This window comes from Petaurus breviceps, unplaced genomic scaffold (assembly GCF_028583685.1).
Source record: "Petaurus breviceps papuanus isolate PSGF00001 unplaced genomic scaffold, PetGlider_PUasm1.0 227, whole genome shotgun sequence".
In the NCBI taxonomy this organism is placed as follows: domain Eukaryota; kingdom Metazoa; phylum Chordata; class Mammalia; order Diprotodontia; family Petauridae; genus Petaurus; species Petaurus breviceps.
Window position 1 is genome coordinate 753,369 of NW_027185896.1, and position 18,525 is coordinate 771,893.

An 18,525-nucleotide genomic window follows, 5' to 3' on the forward strand; every position below is an offset into this window, starting at 1 on the left:
ATGTTTGTATTTCTAAAAAAATTATTGGAACTTATGCAGGTGGACTTATTTTGTCAACTACATATCATCTGTATACAAAAAGTACTTTTAGAGGAGACAGAAGTAAACAAGACAAAATCCCCAAGCTTGAGGTGTTTATCATTTAGTTGAGTCATTAATGTATTTTCCTAATACCTTTTATACTTGGCAGTTAGGTCGTACAGTAATAAGAATTGTGGAAGAAGTCTAAACTGACATGGCAGAGACATGACTTCTGATTAGAGGGACAGGAGGAAGGGGGTCAAATCATAGAAATTTTATCAAGATGTTGCTTTGTGTGGACCTCAAAAATGGAAAGTAATTTGAAAGATGGGTTTGGGAAAGGACATTGTGAGCAGTGATACACAACCAATAAAAAACCATGTAGCCTATATAGCCTATAATAAGCACTTAAAAAGTGCTTATAGATATATATATGTATATTTATATGTATGTGTGTATATATGTATGTATACTGAAGCGAAGGACCTGAGAATCAAGAAGGCCTAGGTTCAAGCTGTGCCTCTGGGCCTCTGACATTCATTGGCTCCATATCTATGAGCATATCGTAACCTGTACATGTTCTGGATAATTCCCTAGGCTTAGGAATTATAGACAATTTGCCAGTCTTCATTAATAATTATAGTTTATACCAGGCATCTCATGAAATCACTAGTCCTGACCAATTCAAATTACATGCAAATTCCTATATGAACATATTATGATTATATTAAGAAATGGAGTTAAATTTATTACCATCCTTCAGATATTCAGAATGTATCTTTCTCTCAGTCATTTCACTTTTTTTAAAAGCAAATTTTGTCAATTCAAAAATGTGGTCTCCATTATTTTGACATGAACTCTTTTTCACTTGTAATTTGTAATACCTACCTACATAGTTAGGGCTTACTAGCATGGGCTAATGAAAGGACATTTCAATCTGAAATAGTGAAAATTGGACTGTTAGACAATTCACATATACTAATATAGTTTTATTTGTATATAGCCTTCTGTTATTTTCATGTAATTATAGCAAGTTGGATGAATGTGGCTAACAAAGAGTAGATAGCTTCTTTCTTCTATCTCTATCCCTAGAACTTAGCAAGATTTTTTTGGACATAGTAAACACATAAACAGCTTTCTAAAAATTAATGACTGATTGTGCCATTCATTCATTCAATGTCAGAAAAGGCCTCTTAAAGAACTTGCTATAATGAATAATTAAGAATAATTTGAAATTAACTTAATTCACAAACTGTGTGCCTGATGTACTTTCAGATAGCTTATTCTCTTAAAGAATATACTCATTTTCCCTTCAAACTTTTATCCTATATAACCTTTTATTGATAACATCATAAATTTTAGCCTTGCTGTAATCTGAAGGATTATAAATACTCAATTTTTGTGTATAAACAAATGAAAACTTACTGTACAAATTGTGGTTAGTGGTCCACCAACCATGGACTAAATCTGGGAGTGAGAATGTAGAATTTGGTACAACACAGAGTGAAGCATTTGTTACCTTTATTTTCTGCCCTGCATGTCCCTGCCCCAAGCCATGTGGCCTCAGGATCTATGGCCATGTCCATGTATTTATGTGACAGAAGTTTTCTTTTGGCATTTTAAAATCATCAAATTTATAACTGGAAGGGCTCTTAGAATTCAATAAAGTTTACTGTGGAAGTGGCATCAATTCAGTGAGCTCCCCAATCTAGAAATTTAGTGAATGCCATTTTTATCACTCTTCTGTTTAAATTCAAGGCAAAGAGAATAGCAGCTGTTATGATGGGGGGGAAAGGGGTATGGTGATGTTAAGTAGTATTGCCTAAGTAGTTTTACTTAAATTTTAAGTAGTATTCATCTTTCGTGTTCTAAATTTTAAATATGGATTCTGATTTTTAAAATTAAGTAAATTCAGAATGAAAGTAGATTGATATTTAACTCATAGAAAACCACTTTGCTTTAAGGAGCCATATTTTATTTTGTACTTTTTTTTTCCTCTGTTGGTTTGTGGCACAATATTGGCATTCTCAAGGGTATTTATGTGTTAATCATCCTATGAGAGAGTCCTTTTCTCGGCCAGTTAGCACTCCATTCTGGGCATTGGGAATGATCATGTTTCACAAAGGAGGCATTCAATCTGGTTATGAGTGCTTGGCACCAGAGTTAATCATACATTTGACCGGTGACAAATATTCAGTGGTTTCTGAAAATTAAGTCCACAGGAGTTAGGAACTGTTAGAAAGGGCAGAAAAAGGATTTTAAAAGTGAATGAAAAGTAACCTTAGTGCCCGACTGCCTTCCACAAAAGACTATACTATTATATATGTTCAAACATTATATGAGAGGAATTAAATGACTACTTTTCCCATTGTGCTGCCTATCCACATGTCTAGATTGCAATGTCTGCCTCAGATTTTGTTTTTTAAGAAATATTATAAATAATTCATGGAATCGTTTGGGGCAGGCCAGGAAATGCCAGTTGATGCTTGAAAATAGCTGGGAAGCTGGATTTTTGTTAGTGACCCCAGGGAGGCCTCATTTTGGCTCATCTTGTTTCATTCTTGGTTGTGCTGAAAGTACTATTAAACTTGTGACTGTCAGCAGATCATAAATGTATATACATATAACAAATCAGTGACCATTGCCCAACAAATCTGTTTATTTTTGTGAACAACATTCTAAATCTTGTCTCAAGTTAAAAAATTGTTGCATTTTTGCAGGGCTAACTAGCCAATAAGCTGTTTTTGAGAATGTAGTGGCAACTTTTTAATATTCTAAGCATGTAATCACTGTGTTTCCGTTACTGAGCTGATGGTGGAATTTTCCATTTAGTTTTATTATTCAACATTGTTGTCCATGGAGAGGAGTGACCTATAGCCTTTATCATATCTATGAGAAGAAAAGTTCTTGGGGTAATAATGGGAGCTTCTCAGTCAAAAGTATGAGCCCTTCATTTTGGGGAGAAACATAAATACTCACATTTGGGAGACAAGGAATTTGATGGAAAATTACATTTTTAATTTTTTAACAAATCTTTCCAAACCATCTCTGCACCTTCTATTTTCTCCCTTCCTCCTAGATATGTTTCCTCTTTAGGGCCCTTGACTCATCATATGGGCAGCTTCCTTTCATGATAAGAACTTTACTCTTCCCCAGGAAAGTACCTTTTTTTCCTAGTGAAGATGACCTCTCTTTGAGTCCTTTCTCTTTCCTCCCTTCTTGTTGTTCTTCTACTAAATATTAATATGGTTTCCTTTCTTTCTGAAAACCTTGAAAACCTCACCCCCAGTTAGCTGTCTAAAAAGTCTACCTCTGCTTTCTGGATAAACCTACATATTTCACATTGGCTTTAAGTAAGACTGCCTCAGTAAATCAAACACTCCATTCTGACACCTTTGTTCTTCCCTTTCATTTGAGGGATAAAGATCAGTTCTGTGCCTGTTTTTAATCACTTATGCCCGAGCGTTCACCTTTCTCCTCTTACCATGAAGGTATTTTGAGGTGGGATGGGTAGAAACAATAAGTATCATTCCCATAATAATTCACTCAGTTTAGAAGCCTCTTAGTCCCTTCCTATTCTTGGGACAGGGATAAACAGCTAAAATAAGAGGCTGCCAATTCATGATTATTTTTTAAAAATCTTGAGAAGTATGCAAATTGCCCTCACCTTGAACTCATATTTCAGTACATTGTATTCTGAACAAGGACTAGTTCAGAGTCAACAAGGGAAGGGAAAGAAGAAAATGAACTGGCATACAGTTAATTAGAGAAAGGTAAAATAATCTCCAAAAGGGAGAGCAAAAAGTTTACCCTTGCCAAGATCCTGAACCAAGAATTCAATATTTCTTTCTCTTTCGTGCTTCTTCCTAGTCTGATTCAGTCATGATTCAGTAACATTATTAACTTACAGTGATTACATTTGTAGATCTTGAACATCTCAGGGTCCAGAAGACTGTGGTCCTACCATCTGAGGCAATGAACCATACATTATAACACACACCTAACAAAAAGAATGTTTAGTAGGAGACAGTGGGAAATGGGAGCGTCAGACCCAAATTTTAAGGCCTCGACCCTCTCTGTATTTCTAATACTCATTGCTTCATATGTTTGTTTTGTTGCCTTTATTCAGTAAATTACGAGTCTAAGAAACTAGATAGACCAAGTAGGAGCCCATTGAAGGACGGCTAGCTTTTCATCTCAATCCCAGTCTAAGTTAGAGAGTGTTGTTCATCATCTTCTTGGTGATCAACCACTTGTCTGCACCTTGATGATCATGGTGAAATTTCTAAACCCAACATCTCTCCAGACCCTCATCTTGGTTTAACTTGTGATGACATCACAAATCCTACCAAACTCTGACCTGCTCATAGAATCTTATATCTGGAAGGACTTTGGAGATCACGACACAGTGGATAGAACAGTAGCATTGGAGGCAGAAAGAACGGAGTTTAAATCCTGTCACTAGGTCCCTTAATCTCTCCCGACCTTAATTACCTCATCTATAAAGTGAGGATAACAGGTTTGGGAGGAATTAAGAGATGATCTGGTAACCAGTGGTTCTTGACAAAATTAATCCTTCTACTTGTGTCCATAATTTCTCTTATCTTCAGTGTTTTTTCTGTTGTTTAGGTTCTTTCCTATCACCTATTAAAATGGTCATTCATCTCAATCCTTAAAAAATACTTCCCTGGGGCTGCTAGGTGGCGCAACGACCTGGAGTCAGGAGGACCTGAGTTCACATCGGACCTCAGACATTTGACACACTTACTAGCCTTGTGACTTTGGGCAAGTCACTTAACCCCGATTGCCCTACCTTCCCCCTCCAAAAAAGCAAAAAAAAAAAAATACTTCCCTGATCTCTACCATCCATTAAGTTATCACTCTAGGTCTCCTCCTAGAAATAGTCAGCAACACTAGTTACCTTTACTTCCTCACCACACCCTCATTTCTTTACCCCTAGCAATTAGACTTCTGACCATAACACTCTAGAAACTGTCTTTTCATTGGTTGCCAAATCGTCTCTTAATTCCAGAATTTCATGATTTTTCCTTCTCATTCTTCCGTGACTTTCTTCCTCAATATTTTTTTTCTTCCTCTTCTCCCTTCTTTCTGAATACTTTCTCTGATCTTGTCTCTCCTTGTTCTACTTGATGGATTATCTTATCTATCTTATCAGACTCCTTTGCTGGATGCCTCTCCATTTCCTGCCTCCTAAATTTTCATATCACTATATCATGATAGAGCATTAGTTTTATTCTGGGTCATTTTTTTCTTCTCCGCTTTTTCTTTCTGGGTTGGTCTCTGAGCTGGTGAATCCTAAATTTCTGATCTCAAGTTTAATCTGTTCCCAGATTAGACATTTCTACCTATGTTTGTCTCACCTTGAATATGCCAAATCTTTTATATTCTTTCTGTAATTTATTTTATTCAACAATTTAAATCAAAACAATAAATATTTTAATATATTTATACACACATACACGTGTGTGTGTGTGTGTGTGTGTGTGTGTGTAGTTGGAAATCTAGTGAATATATATTCCAGGTTGAGTTGAAAAAACTGTTGAGGAGTGGAAGGCAGTGAATACATTTAGAAATAAGCCAGGAAAAAAAAGGCATAGTTCAGTAAAACAGTGTTTCTCTGTGTAACAGTTCAGCTATGTAAGCACTCCCATACCTCATAAAATGTTTGGCAAAGACCATAATTTGGAAAGCACCCCAAGGAGCAAAAATGTTTTTTATAAATTTACCACCCAAATCCTACAGCTATCCTACAGTGAGTCTTCTTTGTTGAGCTGTATTTCTGGGATCGCTGCAGTGTCCAGAAAGAAGAAAGGTAGATCCAAAATGATGTTTTTTTGAGAAATGTGGGAATGACATTTTTTTCTTTATGCATTAATTTTTTCATTCATTTTAGCAAAATTATCCCCAACCCTCCAGTTGCAGATGGTTTCATTTATATGCAAACAAGACAGAACTCTATATGTGGTCTGCATAGAAGTTACAACGTGTATATAAATATATTTAACATACGCTAGTTTTAACTTGGGTAACATCACAGTCAGAGCCAAACTTAGGTAAAACATATAGTTTGTTAAATTGAAAGGTATAGTAGAGCACAATAGGATTAAAGAGTAGGTAGCTTAGAGGTTATTTAGTCCAATTACTTTCGTTTTACAGATCACTAAGCCAAGGCCCAGGGAGATGAAATTATTTGTCCAAGTAATAATTGAGGTGTACTGGAAAAGATCATACCAGATTGCAAGATCCAGTTGTTAAATTTTTATTGCAAACATTTCCACCTCAGAAATTAGCAAATGCTATAGATCAGGGTTTGATTTATTGTTTGGTTCATTTTCTAGATTTAAGGAAGTGATAGAGAAAATATTAATGGTACAGATTAAGCTTGCATTTGCTGTATGCACTTAAAAAAAATCAGTTGTTAAACATTTGCCAGCACACCCCTGTATATATGAAGTACAATCAGTATCTGAATTCAGATTGCCCCTATTTATAATTTCTGGGGTAGTACTAGGAAATAAGTAGCTAGCTGACAATTTAGCTGAATTTTGGGATTATATCAGATCTTGTGCATTTAGACATGTAGTGTATGTTTATTTGGTCATACACCAGCATAAAGCCAAAAAAAAAAAATAAAAAGATAGTCCCTAGATTCCACTTGCTTTCTGTGTCATGAAATATTATTATTTTTAGCAAACCACTACCTTCTAGTAAAATACTCTAATAGCTCAGCTTTTATGTGGTTCTGTTGAGGATACTTCCTTTACCAATGCAGGTTATCTTTGCAATTCACAGTTTTTGAGAGTTGATTGAAACAATGAGACCTTAAGTGACTTGCTCAGAATAAGAAAGCTAGCATGTGTCAGAGTTGAGACTTGAGCTTGGGCCTTCCTGGCATCAAGGCCAGATCTCTGTCCACTACACTGTGATGTCTCTCATGGGAAGATTAATTATATTAGTTTTTTCTGTTTTATATGAATAACAATTTATGGTGTCAGTAAAGAAGCCATATAGTATGAAGAGGATTCAGCATAGAGGCAAGGAACTTGGAATGAGTTGTTTGCTATCAGATAATCATGTAGCATTTGGGATGTCACTTTTCTGTTTGGACAGTTCAGTTTGCTCATTTTTAAAATGAAAGAGTGAATTAGATTATTTATAATAACTTTTCCTGACTGCGATTTTTTGTTCTATGAACTATTTGAGTCTCTAGCAAGGTGAAATAAGTTTGGACTTATCCATAATACATTCAGATTAGGGGAGCAAGGTAACACACCAAAGGAAGATGATAAATGTTGATACATCCAAGGAGAACTAGCAAATGAAATAATAGCAAAAGGATGGATTCACATTTATAGAGAACCTTCCAGTTTGTAAAACAGTTTTCTCACCGAAATGCTGGGTGGAAACCTGTTTACAAGCTTTGGATAACAGACACCAAGATGAGAAGCAACATGTTGGGTCTGGTCTCTGGATGTCTTCCAGACTGCAGATCTAAAAGTTGCATGTGAATTTCTTATCCATCTTACATAATTAATCACTGGTGGCTTTTTGCTATGTCTTTTCTGATGAATCTATGACTTTCCTTTAGTTCCCAGTTCAGGCTAATTTATGGAATGACTACACTGGACTTTAGAAATCACGGCACACACATCAGAGCTGAATATTAGAGCATTTTATTGGAAGGCTCTAGATTGCTAAACAGTGACATCTCTTTACTCCAGTGGTGTAGACTCAACCCTTCCGTGTTGTATCATTCTCTGTGAGGCCTCTCTATATCTTCCTGAAAATCCTTGATAGATAACATTGCCTGTGTTTTGGAAGCATTCCTCCTGGATTTCCCATAATTTTGTGGAAACTTCCCCAAACTTGTTGGCTGTTTCTCTCTCCTCCCGAACTCTTGCTACATGACTGATGTATCTTTTTTGGAATCTGCATTTCCTAGGTGATGCACCTTACACCACTTTTTCTGTAGGCATCATCAGTAATACACAGAAGCATGCTTACACCCCACTATACATATCTCTCCTTGTGCTTTGAATTACTCACATTTTGCTTGTTTAGGGATCAATCTATTCCATAATTCATAGCCTAATAGTATCACCAGGATAATTTTGATCTTAAAATATAGGAGCTGTTGTATAAAGGAACAGCTTAGCATCATTGAAAGTTAATATTAATTTTAAAATGCAGTCTAGCCTCTTTTTTTCTCCTTTTTTTGTGGAGGCGATTGGAGTTAAGTGACTTGCTCAGGGTCACACAGCTAGTAAGTGTCTTACTCTGGTCCTCCTGACTCCAGAGCCAGTGCTGCTCTACCTAGCTGCCCCTCTCCCATTGAATCTTAATTTAACTCCCCTTCATTTTCAGTGCCTTAGTTCCACATATGTGCTGATAGCCTAACTTATTGGACTACCTATCCAGTTTCCTGTCATACAGTGAAGAGCGGTACCATAGATTTAGTGCTGAAAGGGAACTTAGAGGATGTCAGGTAACCTAATTTTACAGATAACTAAACAGAAACCCTGAAAGATTAAGTGACTTATTTATTAAGCTTTTACAGGTGGTAGAACCAAGGATTCTAATGTCAGTTCTCTGAATCCAAATTCAGAACTAGATATTCTTCATTCTCTCTCCCCTTTCAGCCCCCCATTCTTTGTTTCTCTTCACTTTGAATTTTTTGACTGCTCTCTTGTGGCCATGGATCCAATTTCAGAAGTTCTGTCCTTTTCTATAGCAAGTACTATACGCCCACCTCAAAAAAAAAAAAAAAGAATCCTGATCCCTCAAATCTTTCATCCTTAATTCTTTGGTGAAAATTTGGAAACCAAAATGTGTTCATTTTATTTTGCAAAGGATATCATTTTGATACCTCTTCTCCCTAACTACTGCTTGTCAACTTCCTTTGGCCAAGTAGTCAAGTCTGGTTTTTTTAAATTTTTATTAAATGACTCCTGCATTTTGCTAGGTGCTGTGAGTAACAGACATTTAGAGAGGTGAGGGCTGCATATTGAACCAAGGTATGCTAATTTCTTCAAGTTTATTTGACAGACTTCTTGGTGGACATTTTTGTCTTCAACATCAGATGATAAAAACCTTAAAAATAATGCTTCATTAGATATTTAGAAAGCTCAGAGGATCAAAAAGTCTTTGCGAAAGTCTTCTAAGTAGCCTGTGGAAAAAAACTGAACGAGTCAAAATACCATAGCCAAATGAATAACAAGGGAAGAATGTATAGGTCACCCCCAGTCATCTTCAGGGATCATTATCATTGTTGATCATCTTTAAGGAAAGTCCCAGAAATTAAGCAAAAGGTTAGTAGCTGTTTCCAGTTTGTTCCTTTTTGGCTGCTGCCTGTAGAACTTTTAAATGGTAGGTGGATATTTGGAATATAGTCCCAAAGCAGGTCATTTTAACATTTGCTTCATTCTTTTATTCTTCATGCATTGTAATTCAGGCTTTATTGCTTGGTGCCCACTACATTCAAATTTCCCAAGAACAGAAATATAAGACTCAGTCCTTGTCCTCTAAAAGGCCACAGTCAAGCTGGAAAGATTATGATCATGCAACAGTTTAAGTGACATTTCACAAGGAGATACTGAATCAAGAACAGAAATGAATGGTATTAAAAGTCAAGATCATCAGCATTCAGAAAAAGAGAATTGTTGCTGCATGGGAGACACTCCATAAGACTATTATAAATGGGAAATGAGAATTGATAGAAAAGGGGGTCAGGGAAGATGGGATTTGGATAGGCAGAGGGGAAAGGGGCTGTCAGGAATAGATGCTAGGACACATAATTACAGAACCATGAAATGCTGTCCTCTCTACAAAAAAAGCTGAGGTGAGAGCAGGAGTAGGAGAGGGTCATAGATTGGGTACTACTTGATTAAGTTGCAGGAAAACCAATTAGGAGGCAGCCATCTTGAAAAAGTGATGGCCTGGACTAAAGATTAAAGATGGTGGCACTATTTTTAGGAGCAAGTCATTTCTTAGGAAGAACTGACAACATGTGGTGAATGATTGTCTACAAAATATGAATATAAAAGAAAAGTTACAGATAACTTAATACACTTTAAAGATTGATCAACTAGGAGAGTGGTAGTATTATTAATAGAAATAAAAATAATGGGACAGTGTCCATCCTCTTTTAGATACCTCAAAGGTAAGTTCCCGTCTAAACCCTTTGTGATCATCACAGATTCCTCAGCAGAGCCCTGAATTAATAGGATTTTCTATGTAATTGTAATGTTACTTTACTTATGTGAAGTTCTTCTTTGTTGATCCTTTTTTTTTTATTCTGGGTGTTCATAAATTGCATTTGCCAAGCTTTAAGATTTTTCACCCATTCTTTAAATAATCTTATAAAACTCCCTTGTCTGCTGGGGACTCTGTCTGAAAGTAAGTGCCCCACCCTTGGAGTTGGCATAGTGCATCTCTATCCATGATCTTGAAGCCAATTACCCAAGGCAATGTCTACTCTATTACTGTCATGTGGAATTTTATATACACCCATAGTTAGACTGACTGTTTTGTCAACATAAATCACAACATCTTACCGTTAGTGGGCTTCAATCTTTTAACTTCAAATATTTCTTAAAGGATGAATGGAAACTGAATTGTTAAAATACACATTTTATAGGGATTTTTTTTCTAAACTTAAACACCAAATAAAACGAACATTTCCATAAATAAGGAACAGAAAAAAAGAATTGCACATGAAACTATGACTATTTGTTGTTTTCCTTGATCTTCCTTTAAGGTATATAATGAATTCAATATATAACATACACACACACACAAAACTTTCTACATGTCATCCTGCTTGTTTATATTTCCTTCTGTTTTTATTCTTCCCCACCCCAAACATTTTTAGCCTCTCTCTTTCTTCCAAGTATGCTCTCCCCCTTACCAAAAATTGAAGGAAAGAAAAATTCTTTGTAGCAAATATGAATAGTCATACAAAACAAATTCTCACCTTGACCATATCTGAAAATGCACATTTCATTCTGTTCCTTGCATCCATCATTGCTCTTCCTGCAATGAAGTGGGTACCGTGCTTCAGCACCATTCCTCTGTCTTTGTGGTTGGTGTTATTGCACTGACCAAAATTTTCTCAAAGTTGTTTGAAATTAAACAAAGTTTAATCTTTGAAAAAGGGCACATGGTAGCCCATGAACTAGTGCTAAGAAATTAAACCCCAGAGTATGTCATCAGTTTCTTAAATTTTATTCAAATAATTTTATATGATTGGCTTGTTAATATCAAACAGCCTCTAAAGAAAAAGAGAAAGAAGTTGAATGAATGATCTAAGCAATTGAATTATAATTTCTACTTCTGTAGCCAATGTGCATGTTTGCCTGAAGTATATACACAAGTAAGAATTCTCCATCATAGTCCTCCTGAAAAACTTTTTTTTTTGGAGGGCAATTGGGGTTAAGTGACTTGCCCAAGGTCACACAGCTAGTTTTTGTGTTAAGTGTCTGAGGGCGGATTTGAAATCAGGTCCTCCTGACTCCAGGGCCGGTGCTCTATTCACTGCACCATGTAGCCAACTCCACCCCTGAAAATCTTATTGTAGAATGAGGAATACCCTACCTCCTTGATGACATGACAGAGACACTGATTTATTGAAGGTTATTTCAGTGAAATAAAAACCATTGTCAAGTCCTACCAAGCTAGAAGTGTGCCCAAGACTAGGTGGCACAGTAGATGAGTGCTAGGCCTGGAATTAGGAAGATTTAAGGTGATATCTGGCCCTAGACAGTAGCTGTGTGACCCTGGATTAGTCACTTAACCTCTGTCTGCTACAATTTCTTCATTTGTAAAATGTGTATAATAAACCACCTACATTCTAGAATTATTTTGAGGCTCAAATGAATTAATAGTTGTAAAGTATTTTTCAATTCTTAAAGTGTTATTATTAATGCTAGCTGTTACTATTAGCTATTATTAATGAAATATTTATCTCTTGCCTGAGAAATACCCTGGCTAAGTATGCAAATCTTATTAACAGAAGGTTGCAAAATTAGATTATTAAAGCATAGATGAATTACAGTTCACATCATTTCATCCATTGAAGGAGCACATACCCTCATGAAAATGTAGCTATTTTGAATTATTAAAAAATGATGAAGGGGCGGCTAGGTGGCGCAGTGAATAGAGTAGCGACCCTGGAGTCAGGAGGACCTGAGTTCAAATCTGGCCTTAGACACTTAACACACACACACACACACATACACACACACACAAAGTAGCTGTGTGACCTTGGGCAAGTCACTTATCCCCAATTGCCCTCCAAAAAGCAAAAGAAAATTATGAAGTTAATTTCTTTTTTTCCCCTTAGAATAAGTAACATCCATTGAGAATAAACGGAAGTGACTTGAAATTGAAACATGAAAGAGTTAGGTGTTTTCTAGACAAAGGTTTTTTTTTTTTTAATTTGAAAGGATTAGCAGCCTTTGGCTTTGGTTTAAATACAGTAAATTTTTGTTTCTTTAGAATGACTTAGGTGAGGCCCACCTTAAATGTAGAATCATGGAGGAGGTGATATTTCAGATGGATGTTTCTTTGAACCTATAATTAGGGAAAAGTATTGTAACTAAATTGTGGCGTAACAGTGACTATTGGATGAGCTTTAAAAAATAGCTGAGGCTCTGCTTAGTGACTTTTCTTTTCCAACGTATAGAAGGCAACATTTTATTTTGAACTGCCTGGTATTTACGTGAAATCACTGGAAACACTTGACCCTCTCTTTACGTAAATGCCTGGGAACTTCTCATCTTGAACTGTCATACAATTTTCAAATGATGGAATGATCCCCCAGTAGAAACCTGCTGATGGAGATTTTCTCTCCTGTTTTTCTCTCCTTAACACAGTTGAAATGTTACCACAAAAAATATCGATCTGCCACCCGTGATGTCATTTTCCGCCTGCAGTTTCACACAGGAGCCATTCAGGGCTACGGACTGATGTTTAGGAAGGAAGATCTGGACAATGCCAACAAAGGTAAAATTCTGAGGGTTCTGAGTTGTCTGGTGTTCACGCTGGGTGTCTGATAGTAAGTGCACACAAATGTGAATTACTAGTACCCTTGCTCCCTTGGTTCATTCTCCATGCCGCCTACCATTTCAGTGTCTGTGTGCTGTTGATGACATGTTAATTTTGAATCTGGTCAAATGCTCCCTGCAAAAGAAATTATTGAACATTTTAAAAGAGAAATGATTTCATATTTATTCTTTAGTTTTAAGAATAATATTATATATCTTTGTTAGTGAGAGACAGTGTGTGATAGGGGATACAGGACTGGTCTAGGTTTCAGGAACACCTAGGTTCATATCATATGTTTGCTAAATACTGGCTGTGTGACCATCAGTAAGCCACTTAACTTCTTAATGCTGCAGACATCTCTCTAAGATCAGCTGGTTTTGGGAGAACTAATTGAAATTAGCAATTTGGAAATGGAGAGAAGACAACTTTTTGTAACAGAAAACATTTCCTTATTGAAAGATAAATAGAGCATAGAAGAGATAAAAATGTAAATTTCTTCTCTCTGCTTTCCCTTCTTAATTTCTAAACACATTTATGTTGTTCTTTTATTTCAGATGACCGTTTTCCTGATTATGGGAAGATTGAGTTAGTTTTTTCTGCTACACCTGAGAAAATACAAGGTAAGCATTTAATGTAAGAAATTCTTATATATTTGTATTTTAGATTTATTTTAAAGTGAAAACTAGGAGCGGCTATGTGGCGCAGTGAATCACTGGCCCTGGGGTCAGGAGGACCTGAGTTCAAATGCAGTCTCATACCCTTAACACTTACTAGCCATGTGACCTTGGGCAAGTCACTTAACCCCAATTGCCCGGCCCTCCCCTCTGCAAAAAGCAATAAAATTTTAAATAAATAAATAAAGTGAAAACTAAAAATAATCTTCCTTTCTCAGAAGGAATTTTGTACCTTCAGAATTAGAGTATGCTTAACTATGAATGCAAGTTTTATTAAATAGAAAAGTATTTTCTACTAGCATTAATAACCCCTATTCTTCCTTGTACTCCCCCCACCCCTTTTGGGGGATCACAAAATCTGATTTGGAAGACTTTCAGAGATCATTTAGGCTAACCAATACTCTAAGTCATATAATAAAAATTTCTTTGGGATTTTAAAATAATTTCAAGGACTTAGAATGGATTTGCAGTTAGAAGATTTGGTTAAAACCCTGGTTCTGTTACTTAGACTATTTGACTTTGGACAAGTCACAGTCTCTATGGGCCTCAGTTGTAAAATGCAGAGGTGATATCAAATTCTCTTCTTCCTCTAAATGTGTAATTTGTGAAAGAAAAAACATATAAACAAGTGAGTAAGAACTGCTGCTTCCCCCCAAAAAAAACCCAATAAAAAATAAATAAAACTACTCTGACCCCGCACTAACCTTTAGGGTTTGTCATGTTTTTCTCTTGACTGTCACAAAAAAAAAAAATGTGCCCTACCCTCTCTTGTAACATTGATGAGGAGCTAATTGGTTCTGACTCATCAGTTCACTTCTACCATTTTGAATGGTAAACCCACTGGAAATATTTGCCTCTCTCATAAGTGATGGTAAAAGAAACCTCTTCCTTCACTTTTGACAATCTGACTTTGTCCTCTATCCAAGGGTCTGAACATTTACAGAATGACCATGGAGTTGTTGTGGATTATAACACTGCAGACCCACTGATCCGGTGGGATTCTTATGAAAATATGAGTCCTGATGGGGAAGGTGAGTTTGGCTGACTTTTATATAAAATCTTCAAGTGGGTTGACTTCTCATTGGGATAAAATAAATGAGATGGCTGAAAAGAAGCAGTGAAGGAAAGAATTCACTGCCTTAACCAAAACATATCCACTGCCTATTGATACAACTTAGAAGATTTAATCTTAGTGTATTTACAGAATCCAAAAGCCATGGAAATGCATGACTCAGTCATAGATTTTTGAATGTTCATGAAAAACATATTGCTTAGATTTTGGTCAGTTTTGCAAAGCTGTAAATAGTGGGTGGCCAGTCAATGAAGTATAGGAACTTCTAAAATTGCATGTTTGTAAGTTGCTGGGGATCTTTATCCCTTAAAGTACCCTCCCTTCCTGTTTATATAAACAGCATGGTCTGCTATATCTTAAGTAATGGATTATAATTCCTTCTGTAACCCAGTGAACCAATTATACAGGGTATTCCAAAAAGTCTTAAGAGATGTGTTAAGCATTAGTAGATTAAAACTACACTAAAGCTTTTGGGACACCCTATATTTAGTTCTTATTTCCAGAACCTTGATCATCGAATGTTAGCCATTTGGAGGTATAGCCTTGTATTTTTTTTTTCTTCTGACTCATCCAGATGTACTCTCTGTACTCACACACTATAATATATGGCATCACAAGTAAAAACATGGGAAAAAAACTGAAGGAATGAGATAACACCATAATGCAGTTCTCTACAGAAACAAGCAAGCAGAGTGTATGTCGATTTGAAATCACAGTGATTTTAATCAAGTTCAAGATAATCTCTCATCTTTTGTGAATCACTATTTGAGAATCAGGTTAGGTTGGAAGGAGCAAAGAAAAGCATTTGTCAAATTGCTACTCCCAAGAGTGAAGTAAACAAAAGGAAGACATTTTGTGATTGAACAAGATAGCTTGACATCATTGCTCTATAAATGGGGCAGGGAGGTTGCCGTGTCCCTAGGCAAGAGCGTCAGCCACTGATTGACATGACTGCTCTCTCCTAATGGTGCCCACAGCTGCTCCTTCAGGAGATGGGGAATTTTATTGAGTCAATGCTCCTTTGGTGACTTACAGTTACGACATTATAAACTTGTCTCTATGCAACAGAAATAACTGTTCTTTCAGGATTCTGTCATTTTGTCTAGATGAAGCAGAACTGGACCAGGAGTCAGGATGGTTATCACTGCTAGGTTGAGCCCTGGCAGGGAGATCGCTAGTCATTCGTGATGTGCTAGGCAGAGACCTTCACCAGTTTCCTCAAGCTAGTTAAAGGGATGGCGCCACCACCGCCATTGTCATCATCTCTGTCGTCATCATCATCACTAACATTTAGCACTTTAAGTTTTGCAAAGCACTTTACGTGTGTTATCTAATTTAATTCTCACTCTAATCCTGAAAGGTAGGTGCTTTTATGATGTCCGTTTTATAGATGAGGAAACCGATTATAAGAGGTTAAGTGACTTACCCCGGGACACACAGCTGTGTCTCAGGCAGGATTTGAACTCGGGACTTTGTGAGTCCAGGTTAATCTCTATATCTATTATGCCTTATTTCCTTTGCTATTGTTATGGAGAGTTTGGGATGAGGAAGACTTGGGTTCAAATTCTGCTTCTGATAGATATAATATAACCCTGGTTATGTGGTCATGGGTATGTTGCTTAATTTCTGTTTGACTTAAGCTACTCTTCATCTGCAGTGTTTTAGGATGGCGATCTGTTGTGGTGGAGAGTACCTTGTGACTGAAATCATAGACCCTCCATATTTTTTTATTGTTACTGTTGAAACTGCTTTCCCTTGTTTTCCATGTTGAGAGAATTTAACATCTTCCTTACGTGGTCACTGATTCCTAAAGTCAAGCAAAAAAACGTTTTCCTCTGCTTGTCAACTATTTGAATAGGAAATGAATAAGATCCCTGCTCCACCCTTTCCACAATTCGGGTGACCATTTAGGTCCTGGGAGGGAGACAGGATAGGAAGCGTCTAGTGCTGGTGAAAGGAGTGCATTCATGGTGTGCTGAGCAGAGACTCTCGCAAATTTACTCAGGCTGGTTAAAGGGATATCATTACTGGCATAACACTGCTACAGCCAAATCACGAATCATGCTCACTTAGAATGAGGGAATTCTTTACTTTGGGCCCAGAACAAGATCTTTTCATTATTATTATTTTTTTGTAAACTTAGAGGATGCCTTCAGTTAAATATACTTCCTTGAAAATGATATTTTTTTCCTTTTGTTTTCCTTGCACAGATAACTCATAGGCCATAGGAGCATAGATCATATTACTTTGAACTAGAGATATTTAAACTAATAAATTAGAGATCATCCAATCTGATCCTCCAGTTTTAGAGACCTTTGTCATGGTGCTTGTACTGCACTCAGAGTTAAGAGCCTTGGGCCCACATCCCACCTTGGGCATTCTCAAGGTAGAAAGACTTCAAAGAGTGTCAATTCCAGCGCCTACTTCTGAATCAGTACTTAAGAAATGTTTGTTGTCCTCCAAACATGAGCCTGGCTGTGGACTTCTGTCAGAGCTCCAGAACTGGGGGTTTTTTCTTTCCTTTTAGTGGTTCACAAAGAAAATCTGCAAAGTACCAAAGGGGTAGTGATCTGTCTTGTTGGTGATAATACCTCACCATGGCATTCAGGAGCTTTGAAATTACTGAAGAAAATGAAAACTCCATTTTATCCTTAGCTCTTACAGAGAAGTTGGAAATCTGTATTTTGCCTCATCAAAATCAGATGTGGGGAAGTGAATATATATGTAGTACTGAGGGCTAAACCAGTTATACCAATTACTCACTTTCTGGCATGTAGAAAGCAATTAATAAATGCTCTATCTGTCATCTCTCTCTATTGTATTTCTCTCATCTTTCTCTATTGCTATCACCTATCTGTCTCTATCATCTAATTCTCTATTGCTCTCTCTGTCTTAATTATCTCAATTATCTACCTATCAGTCTATCTATCCATCCATCCATCCATCCATCTAGCTACCTGTCATCTATCTTTGACAAAGTTAAGGAAAATCTGGATCCTCCTTTAACTTACGATTTCTTTCTTTTCTTTTTCCTTCTTTCATTTAACTGCTACTTCTGAATGAATGTTCCCTGTTTCAAAATTTAAATTTAAAGAATTTGGAATCTGAGAATAAAAGTGAGAAAAAAATCTGCCTAGTAATGATGGGAGGAGGTTCCTTAGCAATGAGAATTTCCATTTTTCCACTCATGCTTTTTTCATGCCCTTCTCCGTCCTCCTTCATCCCCTTGGCAGTTAGGTGGTAGAGCAGATAGATCCTTGGACATGGCAACTCCAAGATCTGGCTTTCAGTCCTGTCTCAGACACTAACTAGCTGTGTGATCCTGAGCAAGTCACTTAACTTCTATCTGTTTTAGTTTCCTCATCCATAAAATGGGGATAAAAATAGCACCTGAGTGTTATTGTGGGAACACAATGAGATCATATTATGAAGTGTTTTGTAAACCTTAAAGTGCTATATAAATGCTAGCTAAAGATTGTCATTGTTATTATTATGCTTTCTCTCTTTCATTGTGCATGTAACATATGTTATAGTGTGTTGTTGCTTTATCACTTTACCTACATATCACTTTTTCTTAATGACATGGGAAGCCCCTAGAAGGGAAGAACATTTCAGTATTTTGCATGCCAGGGGCTCCCTCAGGGGAGTAGGTACCCTGAAGATGTTTATCAATGATGCCACTCTACTCACAGC

General features: G+C 36.6%; 1 protein-coding gene across 16 annotated transcripts in view; it reads left to right on the forward strand.

Moving 5' to 3' along the window:
* Positions 1-18,525, forward strand: part of TNS3 (tensin 3) — a 427,559-nt gene that overhangs the window by 257,977 nt on the left and 151,057 nt on the right. For all 16 annotated transcript variants that reach the window (XM_069095442.1, XM_069095438.1, XM_069095436.1 and 13 more), the window contains 3 exons: positions 12,915-13,044; positions 13,641-13,706; positions 14,687-14,791. In XM_069095442.1, coding sequence (XP_068951543.1) covers positions 12,915-13,044; positions 13,641-13,706; positions 14,687-14,791 — 301 coding nt within the window. The remainder of the gene's footprint in view (positions 1-12,914; positions 13,045-13,640; positions 13,707-14,686; positions 14,792-18,525) is intronic.